General features: G+C 38.6%; 1 protein-coding gene across 12 annotated transcripts in view; it reads right to left on the reverse strand.

Moving 5' to 3' along the window:
- Window positions 1-437: 437 nt before the first annotated feature.
- The window catches only part of AZIN1 (antizyme inhibitor 1), a 39,486-nt gene continuing 13,998 nt past the window's right edge, over window positions 438-25,925 (reverse strand). The window contains exons 3-13 of one of the 12 annotated variants that reach the window (XM_031669304.1): window positions 25,239-25,384; window positions 18,489-18,685; window positions 14,518-14,691; window positions 13,325-13,497; window positions 10,651-10,785; window positions 8,996-9,077; window positions 8,526-8,600; window positions 7,387-7,549; window positions 3,880-3,992; window positions 3,335-3,549; window positions 438-2,757 (exon numbers count right to left, since the gene is read on the reverse strand). In XM_031669304.1, coding sequence (XP_031525164.1) covers window positions 2,646-2,757; window positions 3,335-3,549; window positions 3,880-3,992; window positions 7,387-7,549; window positions 8,526-8,600; window positions 8,996-9,077; window positions 10,651-10,785; window positions 13,325-13,497; window positions 14,518-14,691; window positions 18,489-18,590 — 1,344 coding nt within the window. In that variant the 5' untranslated portion in view covers window positions 18,591-18,685; window positions 25,239-25,384 and the 3' untranslated portion in view covers window positions 438-2,645. Of the gene's footprint in view, window positions 2,758-3,334; window positions 3,550-3,879; window positions 3,996-7,386; window positions 7,550-8,525; window positions 8,601-8,995; window positions 9,078-10,650; window positions 10,937-13,324; window positions 13,498-14,517; window positions 14,692-17,063; window positions 17,292-18,488; window positions 18,686-25,226; window positions 25,406-25,925 lie in introns of those variants that run through there. The other 11 variants (XM_031669310.1, XM_031669305.1, XM_031669300.1 and 8 more) reach the window with 11 other exon arrangements.

Raw genomic sequence — 25,925 nt, forward strand, 5'->3', positions numbered from 1 at the left:
AAAGAGATGCTTTTCATTTCAGCAGAGTTCAGAAGACTTCTTAAGGCCAAGACAGGTTAGCAAACTAAAATATATACTCTAAAAAACAAGAAAAAAGGAATTAAGCAATGTGTGGCTTCTCTAACCCAGTATTTCCATTTAATGGTATTAATGCCCATGTTTACTTAGAATAAATCTAACTTAATTTGTCAATCTATTCATTTAGTTCAAGTTTAAAATTGTTAAGAGGCTAGTGAACTGAAGTATCTAGAAAAGGTTGTCCTGGAAACAGTGCTCACATATATACTGGACTTTATCAAAATTTCATTGTTCTATACATAACTCCCAGCATTTTTTAGCAGAATCAATTTACTTTCTAATAAAGCAAGATTGTTAATATACATAAAGCTAATATGTAAAATTTTACCTCTATTTCAGATAGAAGCCAAAGCAAAACATGAGGAATAAAAACATTTATCTATGTATTCAGAATCACACACAAGTTACCTTTACAGTTCAATTTACTATATAGAAATCATTGGGCTTTATATTTTCAGTTAACTTTTGAACTGAGATTACAATATTATAACAAAAAAATTTACATTAATTCAGAACTTTTTAGCATACCAAATTGAAATACATAGGTTCAAATTTCAGATTTATGGCAAACAGTCTTCAAATACAATACAGACATTTCTTAAAAGTTACCATATCATTCACATGTGATATTTGCAACTCTGAACTGTTTCATATAGAACAGCTCTCCTGCAGATATGGCAAAGTTGATATGCCATGAAGTTCAAGACCTGTATAGTCAGGCCGAGGACTCAAAGTTGCACCATCTTTAAAAGGTTTGGCATTTCTGGACCACAACAATGCACAACATGTAAAGAAGGTAGGAAGCAGTCCCCCCTCCTTGTTAAACGGTTAAAAAAAAGTTACATGGTAGCTTGGAATTTTGCATAAAACCCCATAATATACCTTGAAAAAGTCCAAGGGCAATTTGATGGCAATGGATTGGGGTCCTATACATATTTTTAATAGAACCCATGAGAGTCAAATGGGCATTAATCAAATCAAAAAAATATTAAGCACCTACTGGTTCAAGAGATTTAAATTTATTAGAGATTCATGATCAATTTCTTTTCACCTCAAAATCAAGGTGTAAAAACCAGCTATTAAGTGCATTCCAAACTTCTCCTATGTAGCACAGGTAGAATTTTCTGTCCATTGGCACCAAAGTGAAGTCACATTTCCTCTTGGGAGACAGAAATTCCACACCTGAACATAGAGTAAGTTAGGAAAAAATGACCCCTGTTGTTTATTACTATTGTGATTCTGAGATCTAGGATTTCTAATATACTAGCAGTAAACAAAGCAAATTCCTGGCAACAACTGTCAGGTTAGTGATGCTAACTCCCTTCCCCCAACCACCATAAAGTTTTAGTAAGAAAAGAATCAAAAGTAATGACTAAGCAGAACAAATTGGAAATAACAAGAAACTAAGGTGACAGTTCAAACCAACAACAAAAAATCCTAAATTTGAAATAACTGCAACTGAAGATAGTAAGTGTGCTTCACCCCAACCCCCATCCCAACTCTGAATTTAAACATTCCGTGCAAAAGAGCAACAGGTTTCTGGATAAAGATGTAGCCCTTCTTAAGTTTTAGTGCTCTGCAGTTTTCTGCAATTTTATTTCCCTCCCCCCAAGTTTATTCAAAGTATTTAACAGAATCTTCCATTTCAGCCAAAAGATTGTGATTCAAAGATTTACTAAGGTACTCTATGCATTCTATCTATACAGAAACACCTATTTATTATTACAATTGATTTATGCAGGATTAACATTTTTGGTGTTAAAATTGTTAAACATCATGCTTACTGCACATCAACTCTCCATAATGAATCTGAACTTCACAATGATTTACCAAACACTTTACTTAAATTACTAATTAAATAACTGAAAAATGCACTGAGCCAAACAAAACTTAACTGGGCTATAAAGAAAAAAACCCTTCAAAACAGTCCATATACACATCTATTTCAAAACTACCTTTGCTAGCTAGCCCCTTTCCCAAAGTTTTAGCCTGAAAGAACAGTAAAATCTACACAAAATTTTATTGCAATCATACAAGGGTTACATTAGGTCAACAAATACTATGATGCAATTTTACATTTATTAAACTACAGTTCAAAGCACAAATTTACACATTCTAAATACACTAAACGTTATCTAATGAAGTCACACTGGTCTTCCGCTAACATTTGATATATCTGGGTGAAAGACATGAACTTTACAAGACTTTAAACACAAATCCTTAGTATAAAAACTGTGTTCTTGTATGTAAACGATTTAATGGGGAACCCAATTAATGGGCTTCCATCTCCACTAAGTCATCCATTTTGTTGCATATTTTATTTTAAACGCTTAAGGGGTAGGACAAACTGGTAGGTTTAAATCTGGACACATTATCTAATCTCCCATTATCCCCAATGAATTATAGATGAAAGCTGTTTTTGTCTGGTCCCAAATAGCTATTACTAATAGTTTTTGTTGCCAAAAGAATTAAGAGAATAAGATTGTTTAAATTATTTTTCCACACTGGAATGTTGACCAGACAAGCTTAACCTGCAACTTCAGATCTAAAGAAGCGTTAATGCCTGTTTAAGCTTCAGCGGAAAAGCTGTCTTCTTGGCTCAGCTGAATGCAAGAAGGCACAAAGAAGAAGTTCTTCATCATTGAGTCTGAAGTAATTCCGGCATCTTGCATTTCATACCTAAATAGAAAAAATTCAGTTAAATTCTGAATTTAAGCCCAAAGACCATGTAATCACCTAACAAATGGATAATAAAATAGGACTATAACTAGTCTTCCAAATACCTTTAAAAGATCATCATTTTTTCTATTATAGCCATGCACTGCAGAGTGATGTTTTGGTCAGACTACACATATGACTGTGGTATACCCGTAAGATTACAGTGAAGTTTAAAAATTCCTATCACAATCGTGTCATAGCACAATGTATTATCCTTTCTATGTTTTAAGTATCTTAAGATACACAAATGCCACTGCATTACAACTGCCAACAGTATTAAACAGAGTAACATGCTGTATAGGTTTGCAGCCTAGGAGCAATATACCATATAGCCTAGATTATGTAGTAGACTATGCCATCATAAAATCACCTAATGTTCCATTTGTCAGAACAAATTCCCATCATTAAGCAACTACACTGTACAGGCAATACGTGACTGTACTTCTAAGTTTAGCATTCATCACAGAATTAAAACTTATTAGCAAGTCTACAAGGACAGTTCAAATATCCCACCTGCCTTAAAATAAAATCACCTTACCAATCACTGAATGACATCATGTAATAAATGGCTGGCCTCTGAAAATCATTAAAAGCAGAAGGTTCATGGAAAGAATCTGCTCCCATGTTATCAAAGATAAGCCAATCTCCCACATTCAGCTCAGGAAGAAGACAGCTTTCCACAATTTGATCAAGCTCATCACAGGATGGACCCCAAAGGCTGCTTGTAAACAGAGGCTCATCTTCCTTGTATTTCTGTAGGAAAAGTTTTACAATTTTTACTCATACTTATGCAGGTATTGAATTTGTGAGTAGATAAGTATTTTTCACTGTCTCAGATCCAATGTGTTCATGGAAAAAAGGCCTAGAGCCAAGGGCAGGGTGCTCCTTAAGCCTCAATGGTACCATTAACTCCACGTAAAGGCAACAAACTAAAAAAGGGACTCCACCAGAAGAACGCAAATCCTCAAAAGGGGCATTTTTCCCCATTCTAAAATGTTTTTCAAAAAATTGGGAAGCATCTTAAAAATAACAGCTCAGTTTATAAAATGCCAAATAGGCTTTAATATTTCTGATAAAACTTGCCTTGTGAACCTCTGGAATGGTATTTAAGTCCTCAGACAGTTTACTTGCAAAAGAACCATAAACACCATCATTCATATAATACATGAAGGCTGGTTCATCACTTCCGGTTTTTTCTACTGGAATAAAACAGGAAAGGGGAAAATGAATTTTTATTGAAATGGCTCATATAAAACAAATAAATGTAATTTTCACATTTCTCAAACTATTTAAACTTAAAAAGACACACAGCACTCATTTCACAAAGGAAGATAACCAATGAGCACAAGAAAAAAGTGCTCTAGGGCTGGATGCGACGGCTCATGCCTGTGAAATTCTAGCACTTTGTGAGGCTGAGGTGGGCAGATCACTTGAGGTCAGGAGTTCAAGATCAGCTTGAACAACATGGCAAAACCCCATCTTACTAAAAATAGAAAAATTAGCCAGGTGTGGTGGTGCATGCCTGTAATCACAGCTACTGGGGAGGCTGGGGCACTAGAATCCCTTGAATCTGGGAGGCAGAGGTTACAGTGAGACAGTGAGCCAAGATTGCGCTAGTGCACTTCAGCCTGGGTGACAGAATGAGACCCTGTCTCAAAAAAAAAAAAAAGTATTAAGATTCTTGAAGCCTTTCTGATAGTTGCTGTTTCAAAAAAAGAGGAAAAAGATCAAGCAGCAAGGAAAAACACTTTTTAGTTTCTTTTCAAATCAGCAAGAGGAAGGCAATATATGCACAAGTAATTAAATATGTGTTTGAATGTGGAATTAAAAATAAAGTTGAGATTGTGCCACTCACTCCAGCCTGGATGACAGGGCAAAAACCCTGTCTCAAAAAAAAAAAAAAAACAAAAGAAAAAGAAAATAGTGCTGTATATCATTAGTCATCAGGTAAATGCAAATTAAAACTACAATGGGATACCATTACCACCAACCTACTGACTGGATCAACTTAAAGACTGACAATACAAAATATCAAAGAGCATGAGGAGCAACCAGAGTTCACACGTATACACTGCTAGTGGGAATCTGTGTGTGTGTGTGTGTGTGTGTGTGTGTGTTGAGACAGGGTCTCACTGTTACTCAGGCTAGAGTGCAGTGGTGTGATCACAGCTCACCGCAGGTTTGAGCTTCAGGAATCAAGAGATCCTCTCACCTCACTCTGAAACCTTTGAAAACACCCATTCTACTCACAGCTGCTCTACTCTTAGCACAACCAATACTCATTTTCAGGTTTATCACTCTCCACAAGAAACAAACCAAGGCTCCTTGGAGAAACTGATTACAGGACTGAGGCAGAAAAAGGTTAAAATGAGCCTGGAACATCTTGATATACCAAAAAATAAAGAAGTGCTCAGAGAATAACGGAGACATGTCAAGGGACAAATGAGAGTAATAGATTATATAAACCTAATGAATAAAGATCTATCGGTCTAAACTCATAAACAAACAGGAGGGAAGGAAAAATTCTTTAAGTAAAGGCTAACTAATATAAACAATAATGAAGTTAGAAATTCATCAATAGATGCTAAAACTAATGGGGTGAAAATCTGGTTAGAAACAGGTAGTTTATTTACAGTCTCTAATTAACTTGCCACTTCACAATGGAGAGAAACCTGCCTGACACAACCTTAAACAAGTGCTCAAAACTAGCATTTAAATAAAAAAAATAGCTGGGCGTGGTGGCACGCGCCTGTAATCCTGGCTACTTGGGAGGCTGAGGCAGGAGAATCGCTTGAGAAAGGCAGGAAGAGGCAGAGGTTGCAGTGAGCCGAGATCATGCCACTGCATTCCAGCCTGGGCAACAAGAGCAAAACTCTCTCTCAAAAAAAAAAAATCACCACAAGGCCAGGTGTATTGGCTCAAGCTTGTAATCCCAGCACTTTGGGAGGCTGAGGCAGGTGGATCACTTGAGTTCAGGGGTTTGAGACCAGCCTGGGAAACACGACGAAACCCTCTACAAAATAAAAATAGAAAAAAACCTAGCCAGGCATGGTGGCATAGGCCTGTAGTCCCAGCTATGCAACAGGCTGAAGGTGGGAGGACTGCTTAAGCCAGGAGATTGAGACTGCAATGAGCCCTGATGGAGCCACTGTACTCCAGCCTGGGTGACAACACAAGAAAAAACACCTAGCATCATCAATATTAGAACAGACCACTATCATGTGCCTCCTAACATGATGAAGTGAGAATAATAGACTAACACTTCAGTGGACTTCATGCCCCAAATGCATAGCCTAAAAAATATAATCATGGCTGGGCGCGGTGGCTCACGCCTGTAATCCCAGCACTTTGGGAGACCGAGGCGGGTGGATCATGAAGTCAGGAGATCGAGACCATCCTGGCTAACGGTGAAACCCTGTCTCTACTAAAAATACAAAAAAATTTGCCAGGGATGGTGTCAGGTGCCTGTAGTCCCAGCCACTCCGGAGACTGAGGCAGGAGAATGGCGTGAACCCAGGAGGCAGAGCTTGCAATGAGCCAAGATCATGCCACTGCACTCCAGCCTGGGAGACAGAGCGAGACTCTATCTCTCTCTCTCTCTCTCTCTCTCTCTCTATATATATATATATAATCATGAGGAATCATCAAACAAACCCAAATTAAGGATCAGCTATGAAATTTCTACTCTTCGAAAATGTCAAAGTTAAAAAATACAAAGTAATGAGCTGAGAAGCTATCCAGATTCAAGGAGAAATGACAAATTCAATGTGGTCCTGGACTGGATTCTAAACAAGGAAAAACAGAGCTGTAAAATAAAACAATATTGGGGAAATGGACAGTTTTTCTATGGGATGTGGATTAGTCCACAGCCAAAAAAAAAAAAAAAGGCTTGTTAATGTAAAACAGTATTTCCTACAATAATATTAGCCAACGAGATGGGACTGTCTAGTGCCTTTTTGTTGGTTTGACTTGAGTTAGATTACAAGGACACTTTGTGGCCCTTAAGTAAGAAAGTATGAAAACAGAGCCTCCCTGTGATCCATGTGAGAAAAGGAGAACAGAAGAGAATAATGGATGAGAATTAATCATCTGGTAGACATTTATCGAAAACACACATATCTAAACATCAGTACCAAGAAAGTTGGATTTGGAAGTCTTATGGAATGGGATCTTGGCTTTAAGATTTTTTTTTGAGACAGAGTCTCGCTCTTGTAGCCCAGGCTGGAGTCCAGTGGCATGATCTTGGGTCACCGCAACCTCCGCCTCCCAGATTCAAGTGATTCTTCTGCCTCAGCCTCCTGAGTAGCCGGGATTACAGGGGTGTGCCACCACGCCCAGCTAAGTTTTGTATTTTTAGTAGAGATGGGGTTTCCACCATACTGGCCAGGCTGGTCTCGAACTTCCGACCTCATGATCCACACAGCTCGGCCTCCCAAAGTGCTGGGATTATAGACATGAACCACCATGCCCGGCCAGCTTTAAGATTTTTAAAAGCTGAAAACCACCTACAACTTCATGACCATCTGTTCATTTCCAGACTAACTGCAATTATCTACCAACAAAAATAAAACTATAAACTTCATAACTTACCTCCAGAGGGAAATTTATCATTTTCAACAACTTTCTTTGCTATGATATTAACTGCAAGTGTAAATGCAGAAGACACATAGTAGCTTCCGGGTTCTGAAATTATCTTAACACCAGATCCTTCAGGAAAGTAGATATCCAACAGAGGGCTGATAACATGATTAACCTGTGGATTTTAAATGCCACATTATGGTTTCAATATTGGATCAGATAATTCGCAATATTCAGAAACTGATATTAACAAAATCTTCTAGGAAAATGGAGCACTTCCAATCACAGACTATGAACCTTAGCAACTTCGTAATTATCTCCAAGCAACTAATTAGGCATGCTTTCAAGTCAATTTATTTTGTAACTATCAGAATGGCATTAATTTTAAAAATAGAGAGCGCTAATAACAAATACCTACTGGTATTTGTTTTTTTTTTTTAAGTCATTTTTCTATACTTGATCACTAAAAACAGAAGCAAAATTTTCAAATCATAGTTTCTAGATATTGCAGAAGGAAGGAAGGAGGGCAGAGCAGGAAGGTGAGAAAACAGGTGTGACGTGCATCTGGCCTAAGTGCTAAAGTTGGCTGGGAGTGGTGGCTCACGCCTGTAACCCCAAAACTTTGGGAGGCTGGGGCAGGAGGATCACTTGAGGCCAGGAGTTCCAAGACCAGCTTGGGCAATATAGAAAGACTTTTTTTTTTTTTTTTTTTTTTAAAGTCCCAGCTGCTTGGGAGGCTGAGGCGGGAGGATCACTTGAGCCCAGGAGTTGGAGGCTGCAGTGAGCTGTAATTGCACAACTCCACTCCAGCCTGGGCAACACAGGAAGACCCTTTCTAAAACAAAACAAAAAAGGTAGTAGTGAAGTTTTCTAAGTATTTTCTAAGTATTAAATCATTTGTGCCATTAAGTATAGAAACACAACTGAAATAGAAAATGTTTCATGATAATGTTCAAAGAATTCTATCAAACTTTTCAAAGTTAGCTAGGTCTACTAACTACCATTAAGTATCCACATTTTCTAAGAATAAAATTTTAAAGAGACATTACAGGGTTTACTTTCTGCCATTGTAAAAATCCTGCTCTACACATCCACCACTTAAGTAGCAAAGAAAGCAATTATTCTGTTATGTCATCTACTGAAAAGTTTACCTCTTCTAATTGAAATTCAGTTCCCGTGAATCCTCCACCAATGTCTAACATGTTCATCGTAAAGCCAATTTCTCCCTATGGATGGAAAAAAAATTATTTAAATGCTTTTCCAAATTGTAATGGATATGAGAACATTTTAAAAACCCCCTCCTAGGGAGGTAAATATCTGTTCTGATCTTTAATACAGCAAGTTCTTGGTTTTTTACTGATAGAAACAGATTGATTCAATGTTAGGTATGCTCTTTGATTTTATTTGTACTCTCTTCTAGACTTATGCAAGTCAATTACTATTTCACTCCTTTACCCGCTTAAAAGGTGTGACTGTATAGAGCTCTGAATGCTTATGTAATAAAAATGAGGTGTGTGACGTTGAATGTAGTCAGAGTAATTCACACAGGCAGAAAACAATACTTAGTCTTTAACTTAACATCCTGGCTAAAATATCAAAATAATTTAAAGAAAGAACTTACAGCCATGTCAAACACACATCGAGCATCAGATAGAGCATGTACGTATACTTGAGATTCTTTGCAAGCACTCGAAACATGAAATCTGAAACACACAGAATAATAACTTTAAAGGAGCAGAAAGTTTTAGAGACACCTCTTATAATTTCTTTCAACTGTCATTCATCATATTCATACCATTAAGTATCCACATTAACTTTACCAAATACTTAAACCATTAGAAGCATCAGCCTCTAATTAACCAAAAGTTACAGTACCAGCTTTTTAGAAAACGCAATGCCAAGATAAAACTGTAATTCTATAAACAAAAATTCTTAACAATAAGTCAATTATCAGTACTGTTGCAGTTATACAATAAGGTGTGCTTTTATGTGTATGTGGTGCTTTTATGTTTATATAGTGAAGTAACAAGCAGTACCAAATCGTATCACATTCAGCTGAGCATAAAATTGAACATTCAGTTTTACCCAACCAAATACAAAAATGTGTCTGTTGTGAAATAAATATAAAGGAACATTAATCAAGTTGAGTAACAGTATTACTATTATTCACTAGTATTACTAAAGTTTCAGAATAGAATACTTCCTGATTGTGGCAGTGGTTACACAAGTACTAAAATCCATAGAACTGTACACCATAAAGCAAATTTTTCTTTTCCCTTTATCTACTCGAGATAGTACTTCATTAATTTTTATGTCAACTTAAATTAAAACTTAGTTGAAATATGAACAAAACTCTCAAATGTGTCAATATTGTCACCTAAGGCAGAATTCAAACTAGACTGACATGGAATGTTGTCTATTGTGTAGGGCACAGCACGATCCAATTCTTCGTTTAAAAGACTACCACCTATTTATGTACAAAGTAGAATAGAAAGATACACAGTAAGGTCAGGCACAGAGGCTCACACCTGTAATCCCAGCACTTTGGGAGGCTAAGGCGGGAAGACTGCTTGAGCCAGGAGTTTGAGGTTGCAGTGAGCCATGATCATGCCACTGAACTCCAGCATGGGAGATATAATGAGATACTATCTCAAAAACTAAATAATAAAATTAAAGATACACAATAAACTATTAACAGTGGGGACTCTATACATCTTTGTGAGTGTTTGAAAAAGCAAGACTTTTTTACTTTAGTAAGAATAGCAATGGACTGGCAAACAACATCTAGGGCTTAGTGTTACTATGTCTGTAATTAGTTCTGAGGATATAATCAAGTCTTTGAACCTCTTGCAGTCTCGGTTTCCTCACATATAAAATTAAAAGCCTGAAGCAAAGTCTAATTTATTGAAATTCCCCAGAGGAATTAAAAGGAGGAAAAGGCCTGACACTTTTATTTTTGTTAAGAATTCTAGCAAATCTCCTCCCATCCAATTTAAAAGGTGGCGATTTAAGTTACTCTGCACTAACCCGAATCAAAATATTATTTGCTATTTTTTTTATTGTGGGGAAGGAGGTACAGTTGCAAAACAGTATGAAAAGGGATAAGGCATATTTGTTTTGCCTAAACTAAGAAGCAAACACATACATGTGTGTTAAAAGACTAGAAAAAAATTGCGTCTTAGATTTCATGCAAATAAAGTCTTAAATCAATAACCAGAAAGACAGGCTATCACCATAAAATGTTCACAGTTTTAAAAGTTTAAAACAAATACTCACTTAACCCCAATTATTTGGACATCAAGTTCCTTAGCACATTCCAAGAGATGCTTACAGTTCTTCAGGGTAGTGCCAAACTTCATGTTACCCTCTTCACCTCCAATATTATCTTCTGTTGCAATATGTAGTAAAACCCTAAGAGAAGGGGAGATGATTGGGGCAGAGTTGGTTTACATCATCATCAGCACATGTGAAGCCTGAAGATTGTAGGAAGTGTGTTGATTATGTTGCCAGTGCTCCCAAATCCAGCGACGGATGAATCAAGTGAACCTAATGAAAAACAATCCTGTATAGAGAAAAAACTAGCAATTAGGGCCTAAAGCATGAAGCTTACAAGGATGGGATTTTGGAAAATGCAGCAAGTTAAGACTCTGTTGTAGCATCAAGAGTTGGTTGGGCTCTGTAATGAAAGACGACATTACTTTCAAATGAAGTCCATCAGTCCATAAATCCACCTAGGAAGACTAAATTGAATAGCAATGCCATCATTGTCTTTCAATAAAAATATCAGGGCTTTTAATGTCTTCAAATTTCTTTGATTGTGCTAACTAGCTAAACCTCCATGCTTACTGCAAACATTCTTCCTACTAACATAGTTACATGCCAGCAGGTTTCTAACTGGAAAAAAATAGGTGTCTTTTTTGTCCGAGATGGAGTCTCGCTCTGTTGCCCAGGCTGGAGTGCAGTGGCGCAATTTCGGCTCACTGCAACTTCTGCCTCATGAGTGTGCCTCCTGAGTTCAAGCAGTTCTCCTGCCTCAGCCTCCCAAAGTAGCTGGAAATACAAGAGTGCACCACCACGCCCAGCTAATTTTTTTTAATTTTTAGTGGAGACGGGGTTTCACCATGTTGGCCAGGCTGGTCTCCTGACTGCAAGTGATCCACCCGCCTCGGCCTCCCAAAGTGCTGGGATTACAGGCATGAGCCACTGCAAGCTCCGCCTCCCGGGTTCACGCCATTCTCCTGCCTCAGCCTCCCGAGTAGCTGGGACTACAGGCGCCTGCCGCCTCACCCGGCTAGTTTTTTGTATTTTTTGGTAGAGACGGGGTTTCACCAGGTTAGCCAGGATGGTCTCGATCTCCTGACCTCGTGATCCGCCCGTCTCGGCCTCCCAAAGTGCTGGGATTACAGGCTTGAGCCACTGCGCCCGGCCATAGAAAGCTTTTTTAAAAAATTATTTAATGTGTTTAAACAGCAGCCTTCTAGTCTACTGATTCAAATCTATATTTGGTATTTCCTTCCAAACCATGACAATCAAGACAAGATGACCAAGACTGATTAAATTTCTTTAATTTCAGGAGCTGAGTAATGACAAACCGCTAGAAGTTGCAAATATACAAATTCTTTTTGTATAACTCTTTTCCTATGGATGTATTAATTACATAAACTAAGAAGGTTAATAATGTGGACATGAAAATAACAGCTATGGCCTTCATCTGGTAATTAGAGGACAAGACTGATAAAAGCAAAAATTATTCTAAGGTTAGAATCAGCTCCATCAAGAAGGTGCCAGTCTACAATCTAACATACATCACAAATCACAGCTTGTCTTCACAGGATCACAGAACAAGATTTTTTAGAAAAACAAGTGGTTCCCCAAAATTTTCCCAACAAGGTTTTTATCCACACAAAGATTTACCAGAGTAATCAATGCTATCAGGATATCTTAAGTACACCATTAAAGTCAGTATGAAAATTATGTACATACAAAGAAAACACAGATACAGTACATTTTCAGAATACGTAACTCATTAAAAAAGTAAGCCAACAACTGCATAATTCAATATGCTTTTAGTATATTCTTAGGCCCTCCTGATATACCAGTTTGTGAAAACCTAAATATTTGCCTTAAATCTTTTTGCTTTTAAAAAGGCAAACCTTTTTATCAGGGAGTCTTGCTCTGTTGCCCAGCCTGGAGTGCAGTGGCACGATCTTGACTCACTGCAGCCTCCGGCTCCTGGGTTCAAGGGATTCTCTTGCCTCAGCTTCCCAAGTAGCTGGGATTACAGGCGCAGGCCACCCTGACCTTAAATGATCCACTGGCCTGGGCCTCCTAAAATGCTGAGATTACAGGTGTGAGCCACTGCGCCCAGCCTTAAAAAAGTAAACTTTCTAAAAAAAAAAAAAAAAAAAAAAAAATTCCTCTGGATGCATGAAGGTGCAAGTAAAAAATTTAAACTTCACGTTCAAAAAGAAAAGTATTAGCCTTAAAAACAAAACTCCCCAAATCTACGGACTAGGCTTCGAAGACACTGTCAGTAAAGACCATTTAAGAACTATGGCATGGGGTAGATTAAACCCTCAGCTAAAAAGGAAGAAAAGCTGACCACAGTATATCCTGTTCCTAACATTACAAAACTCAGTTACAGAAATAATGAAAATATAGCCATGGCCCTAATTTGATTATCACACCAACTATCAAGGATTCCTTGAAGATTACAAAATTATATCCCCAAACTGCCCTTAATTTTTTTAATCCCAATTCCACACGAAGGATCAAAGGTAGAGAGCCAATAAAATGCTACTAGTGTTTCCCGTAGAGGACCTTTAAATTAAAGTTGTAATTATGATACACATCATTGCCCTACCACAAATGCTCCTTCTTCCCAGCTAAAAGACAAACCCAACCCTCTAAGTGGTAAGTAATATTTTCAAGTACTTAGTTTTATACTTACTTGGCATTTGGGTGATTACGTGCAATTTTCTTCAATTCAATTTCGTTGTCACATGTCATGATATTCACTCCAACTTTTGCTGCATACTTTATCTGAGACACTTGCTTGCAAGGACTTATGTAAATAATGTTTTCTGGAGATACACCCAACTCTTGCACTAAAGCCATTTCATTCTGTGAAAAGGAGGTTAAATTAAGAATACATAATGTCACAGTTCATATTCTGATAATGCTTCCTCTACTACTATGACCCCCACCCCTTTTAAAACCAGGGTCTTACTCTTTGTATTCCAGGCTCAAGTGCAGTGGCACAATCATAGCTCAATGCAGCCTCCATCTCTGGGGCTGCTCAAGTGATCCTCCTGCCTCAGCCTCCCAAAGTGCTATGAGTACAGGTGTGAGTCACTGTGCCTAGTCAAACCAATATTTTTATTTAAAAACATAAATAAATAAAAAGTGAGATGAGGTCTCACTGTGTTGCCCAGGCTGGTCCTAAACTCCTGGCTTAAGCAACTCTTGCCTCAGCCTCTCAAAGTAGTGGGATTACAGGTGTTAGCCATCGCTCCTGGCCTAAACATTGTTAAAAAGAAGCACCAAAGAAATCTTTAGATATGTGCTATAGTTTGGACTAGAAGTAGCTCTAGCCTAAGAATGAGGAACAAATTAAAGTTTTCAATTAGTAAAACGTTTCAAAGGCTCATCACACTGAAACTTCCCTTTCATTGGTGCACTTTTGTAATTTTCTGGCCGGGCGCGGTGGCTCACGCCTGTAATCCCAGCACTTTGGGAGGCCAAGGCAGGTAGATCCTGAGGTCAGGAGATCGAGACCATCCTGGCTAACACGGTGAAACCCCGTCTCTACTAAAAATACAAAAAATTAGCTGGGTGTGATGGCGGGCGCCTGTAGTCCCAGCTACCCAGGAGGCTGAGGCAGGAGAAGGGTGTGAACCCAGAAGACGGAGGTTGCAGTGAGCCAAGATCACGCTGCACTCCAGCCTGGGCGACAGAGCGAGACTCCATCTCAAAAAAAAAGAAAAGCTTGTAATTTTCCAACATGGGGCTGCAGATTTAAACAATTATTTCAAAACTCCATCCAAAAGTCTAGCTTCCTTGCATCTGTTCCCTAACCACTGTAACTACATTAAGTTAAATTATTAAATGGTTCAGTTTAGTTAAAAAATGAAAAATACTTACTTTACTGGAACAAGCAAATCCAGTTCCAAGAGCTGCCAAAATCTCAAGTACAGCTGGAGCAGAGTTGCACTTCACTGTGTAGAATGGCTTTATCTGAGCCACTACATTCTGCCATTGACTGTGTTTCTTCACAATCTTTCCAAGATCTCCCACAAAAAATGCATTTTTCCCTGTCTATCATGGTTATGAAAAAAAGACAAATATGAACAAAAAAACCATTGAAAATCAAGTATCAAAACAGGAAAGAACATCTTTCCTCCACAAATATATGGGCCAAGACATATATTTACATACAGTAGTACATTTAAAGTTTGTTAACTGATTTAGTAAACATTAAAAAAGACTCTGAATACATTTGTTCCTTCTTCTATTTATTTTGCTGTGCTGTATACATGAGCATATAAAATATTCTCCCCTTTGAGATTAAAAAAAAACTATTATCAATTACAGTGACAAAAGTCAAAATGAAACTCCCTTGATTTTACTTTTTGGCAGTTGAAGAAAGGAAACCTATTTTCTCCCATGCTTCCCCCACTGTTTAAAATACTTTGGCAGTTCAGGATATAATTTCCTAATACAGTAAAAAGAAATGCTAAACAAAACAAGCTATATATCAACATTAAAAGTGCACCTTAAGATAACATGGTAAAATAAGAGACCATCTTCACTGGGAAACCTTATTTTATTACTTTTTTCAGAGTTGAGGTCTTGCTCTGTAGCAGACTGGAGGGCAGTGGTGCAATCATAGCTTACTACAGCCTCCAACTCCTGGAGCTCAAGAGATCCTCCCATTAGGCCTCCCAAAGTGCTGGGATTACAGGTATGAGCCACGGTGCCCGACCAGGAAACCATTTTTAAAAAGACAAGGTTGTTAGTCTGCACATGGAGACGTCAAAATTAGATTTTAAAAGTACGTAAGTCTACCAAATATCAGATAAGCCTGAATAAGAATAATCTTCCTTAAAGTTGTGGCTATTCTAGAACTAGAAAGATGACTTATGCTTGTTGAACAGAACATATATTACTCAATGTTAGATAGCAGGCAAAAAAATCTTATTTAGGACGTACAACATCCAAATACTGTTTGAGAATCCATGAAGACAATGTTACTGTTTTGAACTCTTTAATTCACAGTATTTAAAAATGTCCATTATTAGAATATAGTGCCCAACTGATATAAATGCAAAATGCACATTATATGCAGCAGAATTTTAACAGTTGTATTAAGTTATCCATCCTCCCAAGATATGGTATCTATAGTATTCTGGAGACAAAAAGTTTATATTTAATTTGATTGGGAAAAAATAAGGTATTTATGGGTACCACCAAGAGAAACGGGATGAAACAACAAGGTATTCAGCTTCCTTCCTTATCTTAGGCATGATGTGAGTCCAGAAAATTCTCAGTAGGCAAGGAAACACAAATTTAGGGAGCAGGGAAGCCTTGTATTTAATGAATATTAATCCAACAAAATTAAGCAGGCTTAGGCAAACAATAGGACAATGAAAAGGGAGATAAGTTAGGAAGTCACTGTAATGACACGTGCAAAGATGAATAGATGGTGGGAATGGAGGAGATGAATACAAGGACATGATGGAGGCAAGACCAAGGTTAAAAGCACAAACCAAAGGTGGACTGAATGACTCAGACAACACTGAAGTGTCACCCCAGAACCAGCAGAGAATAGGGTTGAGCACTAATCCTCATTGACTGTTACTAAATGTGGGATAATTTAGATGTGGGATGAAAGGAGTATTTCAAAGATTATATCTGACCCTCGAAAAGTGTTGCAAAAAGTCAGAAGAATAAAGTTAAGTGATTAAGAACGATCATCAAAATTTGACTAGGAGCTTCCCAGTGGCAACTGACTGAAGAATGACTTTGCAGAAATTGGTTGACCAATATGACAAGTTTCATGACCAATATGTCAAGTTTTCAGCAGTTGAATGGCAGAGGAAGACAAAGGGATTTTTGCTAGGATGAGGGGAAGATGAACACGTCTATAGACTTAAGGTCAAGAGGAGGAGAGAATTTTGGATATTCGATTACTGAACACCAGTAACACGAAAAACAATTCTCTAACAAGTTTGGTGGAATATAGGAAATTTTCTCCAATAAAGAAAGATTGTATCATTTAAGTCTAATATGAAAAAAAAATTCAGTTCAACTCATCAGATCTCTTTCACACCATATAGCACAGACTGAAAAGTTGAGGATGTTTTTATTTTTACCAAGTTTACCAGGCTGGGTGCAGTGGCTCACACCTATAATCCCAGCACGTTGAGAGGCCGAGGTGGGTGGATCACCTGAAGTCAGGAGTTTGAGACCAGACCATCAACATGGTAAAACCCTGTCTCTACTACAAATATAAAAATCAGCTGGGCCTGGTGCCGGGCGCCTGTAATCCCAGCTACTTGGGAGGCTAAGGCAGGAGAATCGCTTGAACCAGGGAGGCCGAGGTTGCAGTGAGCTGACATCGCACCACTGCTCTCCAGCCTGGGCAACAAGAGCGAAACTTCGTCTCAAAGAGAAAAAAAAAAAATCACCTTAAGTAGCAGTGAGTATATGATTCTGTAGAAGTTGACTCCTGGAGCAGTAGAGAGTAAGCATTCAGGATAAATTATCAAATTCTCAATGAACATACACAACCAAGATTATCTGAAAGTAAATTAATATCCACTGAAGAATACAACTGAGACCAGGCGCAGTGGCTCACACTTGTAATCCCAACACTCTGGGAGGCCAAGGCAGGCAGATCACATGTTGGTCAGGCGTTCAAGACCAGGCTGGTCAACATGACAAAACCCGATCTACTAAAAATACAAAAACTGAGGCCGGGCGCAGTGGCTCATGCCTGTAATCCTAGCACTTTGGGAGGCCGAGGTGGGTGGATCACCTGAGGTCAGGAGTTCGAGACCAGCCTGTCCAACATGGTGAAACCCCGCCTCTACTAAAAATACAAAAAATTAGCTGGGCATGGTGGCGGGCGCCTGTAATCCCAGCTACTCGGGAGGCCGAGGCAGGAGAATTGCTTGAACTTGGGAGGCGGAGGTTGCAGTGAGCCGAGATCGTCCTACTGCACTCCAGCCTGGGCTACAAAGGGAGACGCCATCAAAAAAAAAAAAAAAAAAAAAAACAAAACTTAGCTGGGCATGGTGGCACACACCTGTAATCACAGCTACTCAGGAAGCTGAGGCATAAGGATCCTATATCAATTGCTTGAACCCAGGAGGCGGAAGTCACAGTGAGCCGAGATCATGCCACTGAACTCCAGCCTGGGCAACAGTGTAAGAATCCATCTCAAACAAACAAGCAAAAAAAAAAAAAAAAAAGAACTGAGGCCGGGCACGGTGACTCATGCCTGTAATCCCAGCACTTTGGGAGGCTGAGGTAGGTAGATCACCTGAGGTCAGGAGTTCAAGACCAACATGGCCGACACAGTGAAACCTCGTCTCTACTAAAATACAAAAACTAGCCGGGCGTGGTGGTGTGCGCCTGTAATTCTAGCTACTTCAGGAGGCTGAGGGAGGAGAACTGCTTAAGCCCAGGAGGCGAGGGCTGCACATGAGCCAAGGTCGCGCCACTCTACTCCAGCCTGGGCGACAGAGTGACACTCGTCTCCAAAAAGAAAAAAGAAAAAAAGAAAATTGAGAAAAATGAGTAAGAAGCCATGTACTGATTAGAAGGTTGGCTGGCATCACATCAACAGAATAAACAGAACATAACTGGGTGCCAGATGCTAAAAGGCATAGCAGGGAAAGGGCCATAGGGACGATTTTTAAATAATGTGGACTGGAAAGAAAAATGGATCACTACTCAAGGGGAATGGGTGTGGGGGATGAACGTCAAGTTAAATCAGATAACATCTGAACGAAGTACTTTTAATCAGATTACCATCTTAGAAATTAAAAAGCATTCATGTTTCAGAGCTTGGAAAATGACAAACACTGTATTTGAGAAGTGGCACTTACCAGGGTATGTTCATAAACATAGTTATCAATAACATTTCCAAGGTTTGTTCCTTCATCCAACAGGCCAACGGAGTAGTTTGCATCATCAATAAATCCTTTCATCTCAGCCGTATTCCACAAAGCCGAAAGTCATAAACCAGGAAAGACAAGAGACGGGCCACCAAGCCTATGTCTGGGTCCTTAGAATATGCAACAAACTGTCAAAATATAAGTTATATAAGTCTGTATTATTCCTATAGACATAATGTACGAGTCAATGAAAGTGTGCTAAGTGCCTAATTTAGTGAGGAATGTATACAATCATTTTACAATTTCAGAAACATCAGATTATTAACTTCCTATAACGCCTATTTAAAAAAGCGAATACATAAATTAAAATACATTTACCCAAAAAGGTCAATATAATTTGAAGGGGTAACTCACACACATACACAATGTATTACAAGCCTATATGGTCCCCTTATTTACAGAGTTGCAGACCCAATCTGTATTATTATCTTGTTTTGTGCGCCTGTAACACACTTAATTTTACCCATTTTAAGAGTAAAGAAAGCTAGTGAAATAAGTATCTGCAGCCAAGAAATCAAAATACCAGTCTCAACTTCCAATATACTGTCAGCCACGTAATAGCACTGCCAGGTAATTGCAGATAAATGTCTTATAAATAAATAAAAGTCCTGGGCAGGCATGGTGGCCCATGCCTGTAATCCCAGCACTTTGGGAGGCCCAGGCCTGTGGATTGCTTGAGCCTAGGAGTTTGAGACCAGCCTGGACAACATAGCAAGACTCCGTCTCTCCTAAAAAAAAAAATTCCCAAGTAGGTGAAAGTAATAAAAATGGGTGAGGGTGGAGGGTGGGAGGGTGGCTTGAGGGAACAATCCGAAGTTTTGATACAGACTGCCTAGGGCTTATCTCAAGCTAAAATAGTACTAGCTACATCAAGTTAGCAATGTTATGAGGTGAGTTGCTTTGGTGAAATCACTGGACTAGGAGTCAGAAGACCTGGTCCTGGCTGTATCATTTAGGAGAATCTACATCAGTTTCTCTAAACCTCAGTTAACTATCTTAGTTATTTATTCAATAGGTTGTTGTAAAAAAAAAAAATCATAAAGCATATAAATTAAAAACATCTGTTTCAGTGCTGGCTAGAATAGAGCTAAATTAAGTTGTCAATTACCAGAAATGCAAAAACAACATAATTAGAAACTACATTCGTAAGTTAGGTATCTGTACATCCTGAACCAGTTACTAAGAAATCTGATTTTTAAAATGACTTTAGGCTAAATCCTACCCCTCTCCAATCCAATCAATAAAATAAACCTGCCCACTCCCCCAGAGCACGCATTATCCTGAGGCAGCACATACTGACACATAGGTTTATCTTCTTTGTTGAACTTCACTGGTCCTTAGGTTACTTTAGGAAATAACTTCAACATAAATGAGATAAAACAGGTCCACCAGACAGGGTACTACTTAATATCTGGTATTAATTTCTGGTTGCCACATTAATAATGGCACTGACCAGCTGTCTTGCAGCCTATTTTAAAACCTGCACAGCCTTTCCTGTGTCCTTGATTCCTCCCGCCACCCCCCTCCACCCTCCCCAATGCCCCAAACTAGAGTTCACCCTTGGGTGATGGCCACTCTCCTGAAAGTGTACTCCATTCCAATGGTTCTTAAAAGTGTCAGCATTTTGGCTGCACCAAAACAGTCCTTAATAAGCTGTATTAGTCAAATTTCATGAAATACAAATACTCAGTTTTAACTTTTAAAACACTAACAGCTTCATTTCCAAGAAGCTAACTACATTCAGTGCAACTCATCAGATCTCTTTCATGCCATATAGCACAGACTGAAAAGTTGAGGATTTTACCAGGTTAATTGAGGCCTATCTGAATAGACCTAATACTTATGCAGTGAAGTTAAATCACAGCCTGCACATTCTCTAAAGGTTGTTATAATAGGACTGCTGTAAATCTGTGCCCAGAAAATAGGGATTTTAGGCTAAGAATACATGTTTATTTTACGCAATTTTTTTTTTTTTTTTTTTTGAGACGGTGTCTTGCTCTGTTGCCCAGGCTGGAGTGCAGTGGCCAGATCTCAGCTCGCTGCAAGCTCCGCCTCCCGGGTTTATGCCATTCTCCTGCCTCAGCCTCCCCAGTAGCTGGGACTACAGGCACCCGCCACCTCGCCCGGCTAGTTTTTTTGTATTTTTTTTTTTTAGTAGAGATGGGGTTTCACCGTGTTAGCCAGTATGGTTTCGATCTCCTGACCTCATGATGCGCCCGTCTCAGCCTCCCAAAGTGCTGGGATTACAGGCTTGAGCCACCGCGCCCGGCCTATTTTACGCAATTTAAAGCACCAATTTTGGGGGGATATTCAACTGAGTACTAAGAACAATTAAAAAAAAAAGGTCACTCATTTAAAAAGATAAATACAAGAAAATAAGGTAAAAACCTCCTGTTAAGTTTAGCATCACTAACCTTTTTGGCATAGCAGCCAGTTTTCATTTATCCTACTATTAATAAATGAAAAAATACATGATCAAGACTTTTGGCCTAAATAAAATACTTTGAAATGAAAATAAAATAAATAGTGTCCTCACTTTATGTCAACAGCTTCTTGCAAACTGCATCTTTTAAGTAAAAGAGGTAAAACGAAATCATTTTTTTCTTAACATTATAATGAAATGTTATTTGAGAGCTTGCTGTACGTCTTTTTGCTTAAATTCGCAGTTTCCAAGAACCTACTGATGATGTTCAGTGAGGACTTAATTGTATCTCAGTTGCTAAGTCTCTGATCATAGTCTAATATATACGTAGTATTTAGTATTTACTTGAAAACCTTTGGTTACTGATTATAGACCACAACACGCAACTGCTGCCAAATACAGAAGGCCTAGCTTTTAAGTCAGGATAAGATAAACCTCGATTTCCTACAACCATAGTATTCTTAGGAAGGATAATTTTCCTTTAACAGTCAGGATCCTCAGTACTTATAAAAACATCAGGTCCACTGGATAAAGTCTTACTCACTGACTCCCTACATTCTCCAGAGCTTCTGCTAGAGTAGTATGATGATATGGATAAAGATATTTTTTCCCAAATATTTTCAAACCATGTAATTTCATAGGTTCAACTCTGACTGCCTGCTAAGCTAGCTTAAATCTAACAGTAAACATGTTTATAGCAGTCTCCCAGCCTAAGTATTTCATCTATTCAATATCAATTCTCCTAACCCTTAAAACCACAATGATGGTATTATCTCCATTTATATACTGAGGAATGGAATAATTAAGTAGGTTAGCTCTAGAGCTACTAATGATCAAACAATATGAAAACATTTAAAACAATATGAAAACACTGCTTCCCCAAAACCCCATCCCTATAAAACACAGGACTTCTTTTTTTGGGGAAATCCAACACAGTTCTCTGTCTCTTTAAAAAAACTTTAACATATCCACATAATCAACTAACCCCTTTCAGACATATGAACACCCATACTTGTTCAAAAATGCTAAGTTTATTCACACTGGTATGAAAACATTATCACGCCTACTCATAGCCTTTCTTCATACGATGTTCCTTTTGCAGCAAATCCCCAACTCCACCCCAGGCAACCACTGACCAACTTCTTGTCACTATAAATCAGACTTTTATAGAAGCTAAATAATTTTAAACATCAACTGAAGGCTAAACCAAAACAGTTGACATATAGTGGCATTATCAATATAAATAAAAATAGTAAAAAACATGACCTCCTCTAAAGGAAAGATAAAATGTTTGTGGAGTTCGCTATTCATCTTTGAAATGGAACTGTCACTTCAGAAGTAACAGCAGAGTTGTTAACCAAGTCCCAGCTGAGTGACAAAATCATTCTGTTGGAAAAACGAAATAAAATTCATTTGCTATACTGGCGGTACTTGACAAAATGGATTAAGGATCACCTGAATCCACATATGCAGTACATTAACATTTGTTTTCTTTCGTTACACAGAGAACTACAATAAAGTAGTTGATTGAACCCAATACTTTGGGAAGCTGAGGCAGGATTTTGTGAGGCCAGAAGTTTGAGATCAGCCTGAGCAACATAGGGGAGACCCCATCTCTTAAAAACAAAACAAACAAACAAACAAAAAAACCAATAAAGCTCTAATGGAGGTTTATTTTCTTTGATGCTCTCTTGAAGGCTTTGAGATTGCTGTAAATTCCTAGCCCAGAGTAGGTACTCAGAAACAAATGGACAAAAGACTTCACAACAAAGAGTGGGGAGTTCTTAAACTTAGGGGTGGTGGTAATGAACCCCTGGAAGTGTACTGAAAAAGTAGGTACATTTTTCCTTTTTTTTTTTTTTTTTTGAGAAAAGGTCTCTCTCTTGTCACCCAGACTGGAGTGCGGTGGCATGATCAAAGTCCACTGAAGCCTCAACCACTCAGGCGATCCTACCACAGCCTTCAATCCCACCTCCACTCAGTCAGTCCCTGTAGCTGGGACTATAGAACATGCCACCATGTCCAGCTAATTTTTTTATTTTTTGTAGAGAACTCTTTGTTCATAGTGTCTCATTATGTTGCCCCAGACTGGTCTCAAGCTCCTGGCCTCAAGCAATCCTCCCACTGCGGCCTCCCAAAGTATTGTAATTACTGGCTTGAGCCACTCTGTCCAGCTCTTTCACATTCTTAAAAGAAGCCCGTAACTTTGATATGCAAGCAATCCAGATGTACAGTCATGCGTTGCATGATGTTTTTGACAAGGACAGATCAAATACATGAAGGTGGTCTCATAATACCATATTTTTACTATACCTTTTCTGTGTTTAGATACACAGATACTTACCACTGTGTTAAACTGTCAACAGTATTCAGTACCAATACACAGGATGGTAGCCTAGGAGCAGTAAGCTACACCATACAGCTTGGGTGTGTCGTAGGCTGTACTATCTAGGTTTCTGTACGTACACTATGATGTTCAAACAACCTATGAAATGTCACCTAAAGACACATTTCTCAGAATGTATCTCTGTCATTAAGCTACCCATGCCTGTGAATGCAAAGCTCAACTATCAGCTACTGTTAAAGACCAAAAGGCCAAAAAAAAAAGCCAATTCCTCAAAAGAATTTGTAAAACACAAACACCTCCAGCAACAAGTTTTCTTTTTTTGTTTGTCCTCTTTATGGAGAATGGGGTCTCACTACATTGGCCAGGCTAGTCTCTAATTCTTGGGCTCAAGCTATCCTCCCGTCTCTGCCTCTCTTAAGAGCTGATATTACAAGTGTGAGCCACTATGACTAGTCAAATTTTCTAATACATCTTGAGGCAACGAACTCTTTGTTCAAATGAAATGCCACTTGGAAACCCAATATTTCCAGCTGAAAAGGGATAAGTAGGTGGGTGAGGTAGGCTGCTTGAGTCTTCCCTATGTTGTGCCCCAATCTCATTGAAAGCCCTAAAAAAGCAGCTCAAATCATACCTCTGGGATCACTGCTTGCAGTTTTCTTAATACATTAGCAAAAATAGTTTACAGTTCCATTGTTACAAAAAGAAAGGTTTATGTTCTTACATTTATGCCTTACTGAAAGCACTAAGAAATATTCTGCCAAAACATTTTCAGGAGGTATTAAAGTTAATTGGTGACAATGTTAAACCAAAAATCTTAGACGCTGCATGTTCTAGGGAGCAAGCATGAAAATAAGTGTGCATGTGTTGGGGGTGAGCAATTTATACCTTATGCCAGGTTCACTAAGTTAATCTACCTCAGAACACCACAGGGGGCTGGGAGCAGAGTAATCCCAACACTTTGGGAGGCCAAGGCAGGCGGATCACGAGGTCCAGAGATCAAGACCATTCTGGTCAACATGGTGAAACCCATCTCTACTAAAAATATAAAAATTAGCTAGGCATGGTGGCACACACCTGTAGTCCCAGCTACTCGGGAGGATGAGGCAGGAGAATCGCTTGAACCCAGGAGGTGGAGGTTACAGTGAGCCGAGATTGTGCCAAGGCACTCCAGCCTAGCGACAGAGCGAGACTCCGTCTCAAAACAAAAACAAAAACACCCCCACAGGGACTCTTTCCAGGATGTCTCCATACTCTTCACTAAGAATGCAGACTCAAACCAAGGTGATACGTCAAAGATCTCCCTGCAATTCTGAGTGGAAATAATTCTCAAAAGAAACTGTACCACTTCTTCTGGCTTACATATCAGAAACAGGACTGATTTACTGGCTCCAACACATTCTGGTGCTATTGGACCTTGAATTAGTTATATTAAATTTGAAAAAAAAATCTACTCCATGTAAATCTTAGATTCTCTTCATTAGAAGTGAACAGCAAATCTATTTTTAATAAAAGCTCTGATGTCTAGTATTATCAATAGACACTAGAAAGTATTCTCTAGTCACAAGCACTTTTAAGCTATTTTCAACCACCTTTTTAACATAAGGTTGAGAAAGCTCAGGTTATTTTACACTAATACAGTAGCGTATAACCATAATACTACTTTTATTAATAATTTCCTCTTAGACTCAGAACTGAGAAGAAAAAATACGTAACATTCCTTATTCACACCTTCATATTGGTGTTTTTGTTAATACATTTTTCCATGAAGAGCTGCCAAAAGAAACAAAAGGCTCCAAAGAACCACACACTGCTCCCTGGAGCCTTTCATGAGGCCGCTGAGTCCTCATGTTCATCGACAGGGTAGCTCCAAGAGTAGCGGCTGCAGCAGCTGGGCACTTGCCTTGTTACACACCTGCTACAAAGGCTTCTACAGTTGATTGTACTTCAGAAGAAACTGATACATCTCTCAAATAATCACAAGATAATTCTGGCAGCAACAGCCCACTTGACACCAAGCTGGATGAATATGAGTCTTGGATTTCTGAAGTGAAGACCTCCCTGGAAGTAGAACAGGGAGAGCTGAAAGGTTGAGAATACTGTTTCAGAGATACCTAAGCAGGAAACCCAACCTTAATACATCAACCATTTTTCTAAAAGGATTTTTACTCATTAAAAATGAGAAAAGATATTCTGAAATTTATACTATTACTGTTACTCTGAAGATGCCTAAGTGCATTTCTACTTTTATTTTTACATAGGCATTTGATGATTCAGCACCCAGCTCACAGCTTTAAAAATACACAATGTTGCTTAAGTCCCCTCTGCATTCTACCTACAACAAAAAATGTTACTTACCACATAGAATACCTTTAAAAGTAATTGACCAGAAGAGCACTAGAAACTTCTAAAGAATGACTCTGGTACTATAGATGTGAGACCTTGAGTAGGTCTGAATCACTACAAAAGAATTCCAGGAAGCTACATACTGAAACTGGTAGGAAATCCTATAAACTGAGCGATCATAAGATCAGGTAAACTTCTGCCACCCTGGACCCCAAAATAAGTGATAGACGATAACAGCCTACATCGAGTACTTAGG

This window comes from Papio anubis, chromosome 8 (genome assembly GCF_008728515.1).
Source record: "Papio anubis isolate 15944 chromosome 8, Panubis1.0, whole genome shotgun sequence".
Lineage (NCBI taxonomy): Eukaryota > Metazoa > Chordata > Mammalia > Primates > Cercopithecidae > Papio > Papio anubis.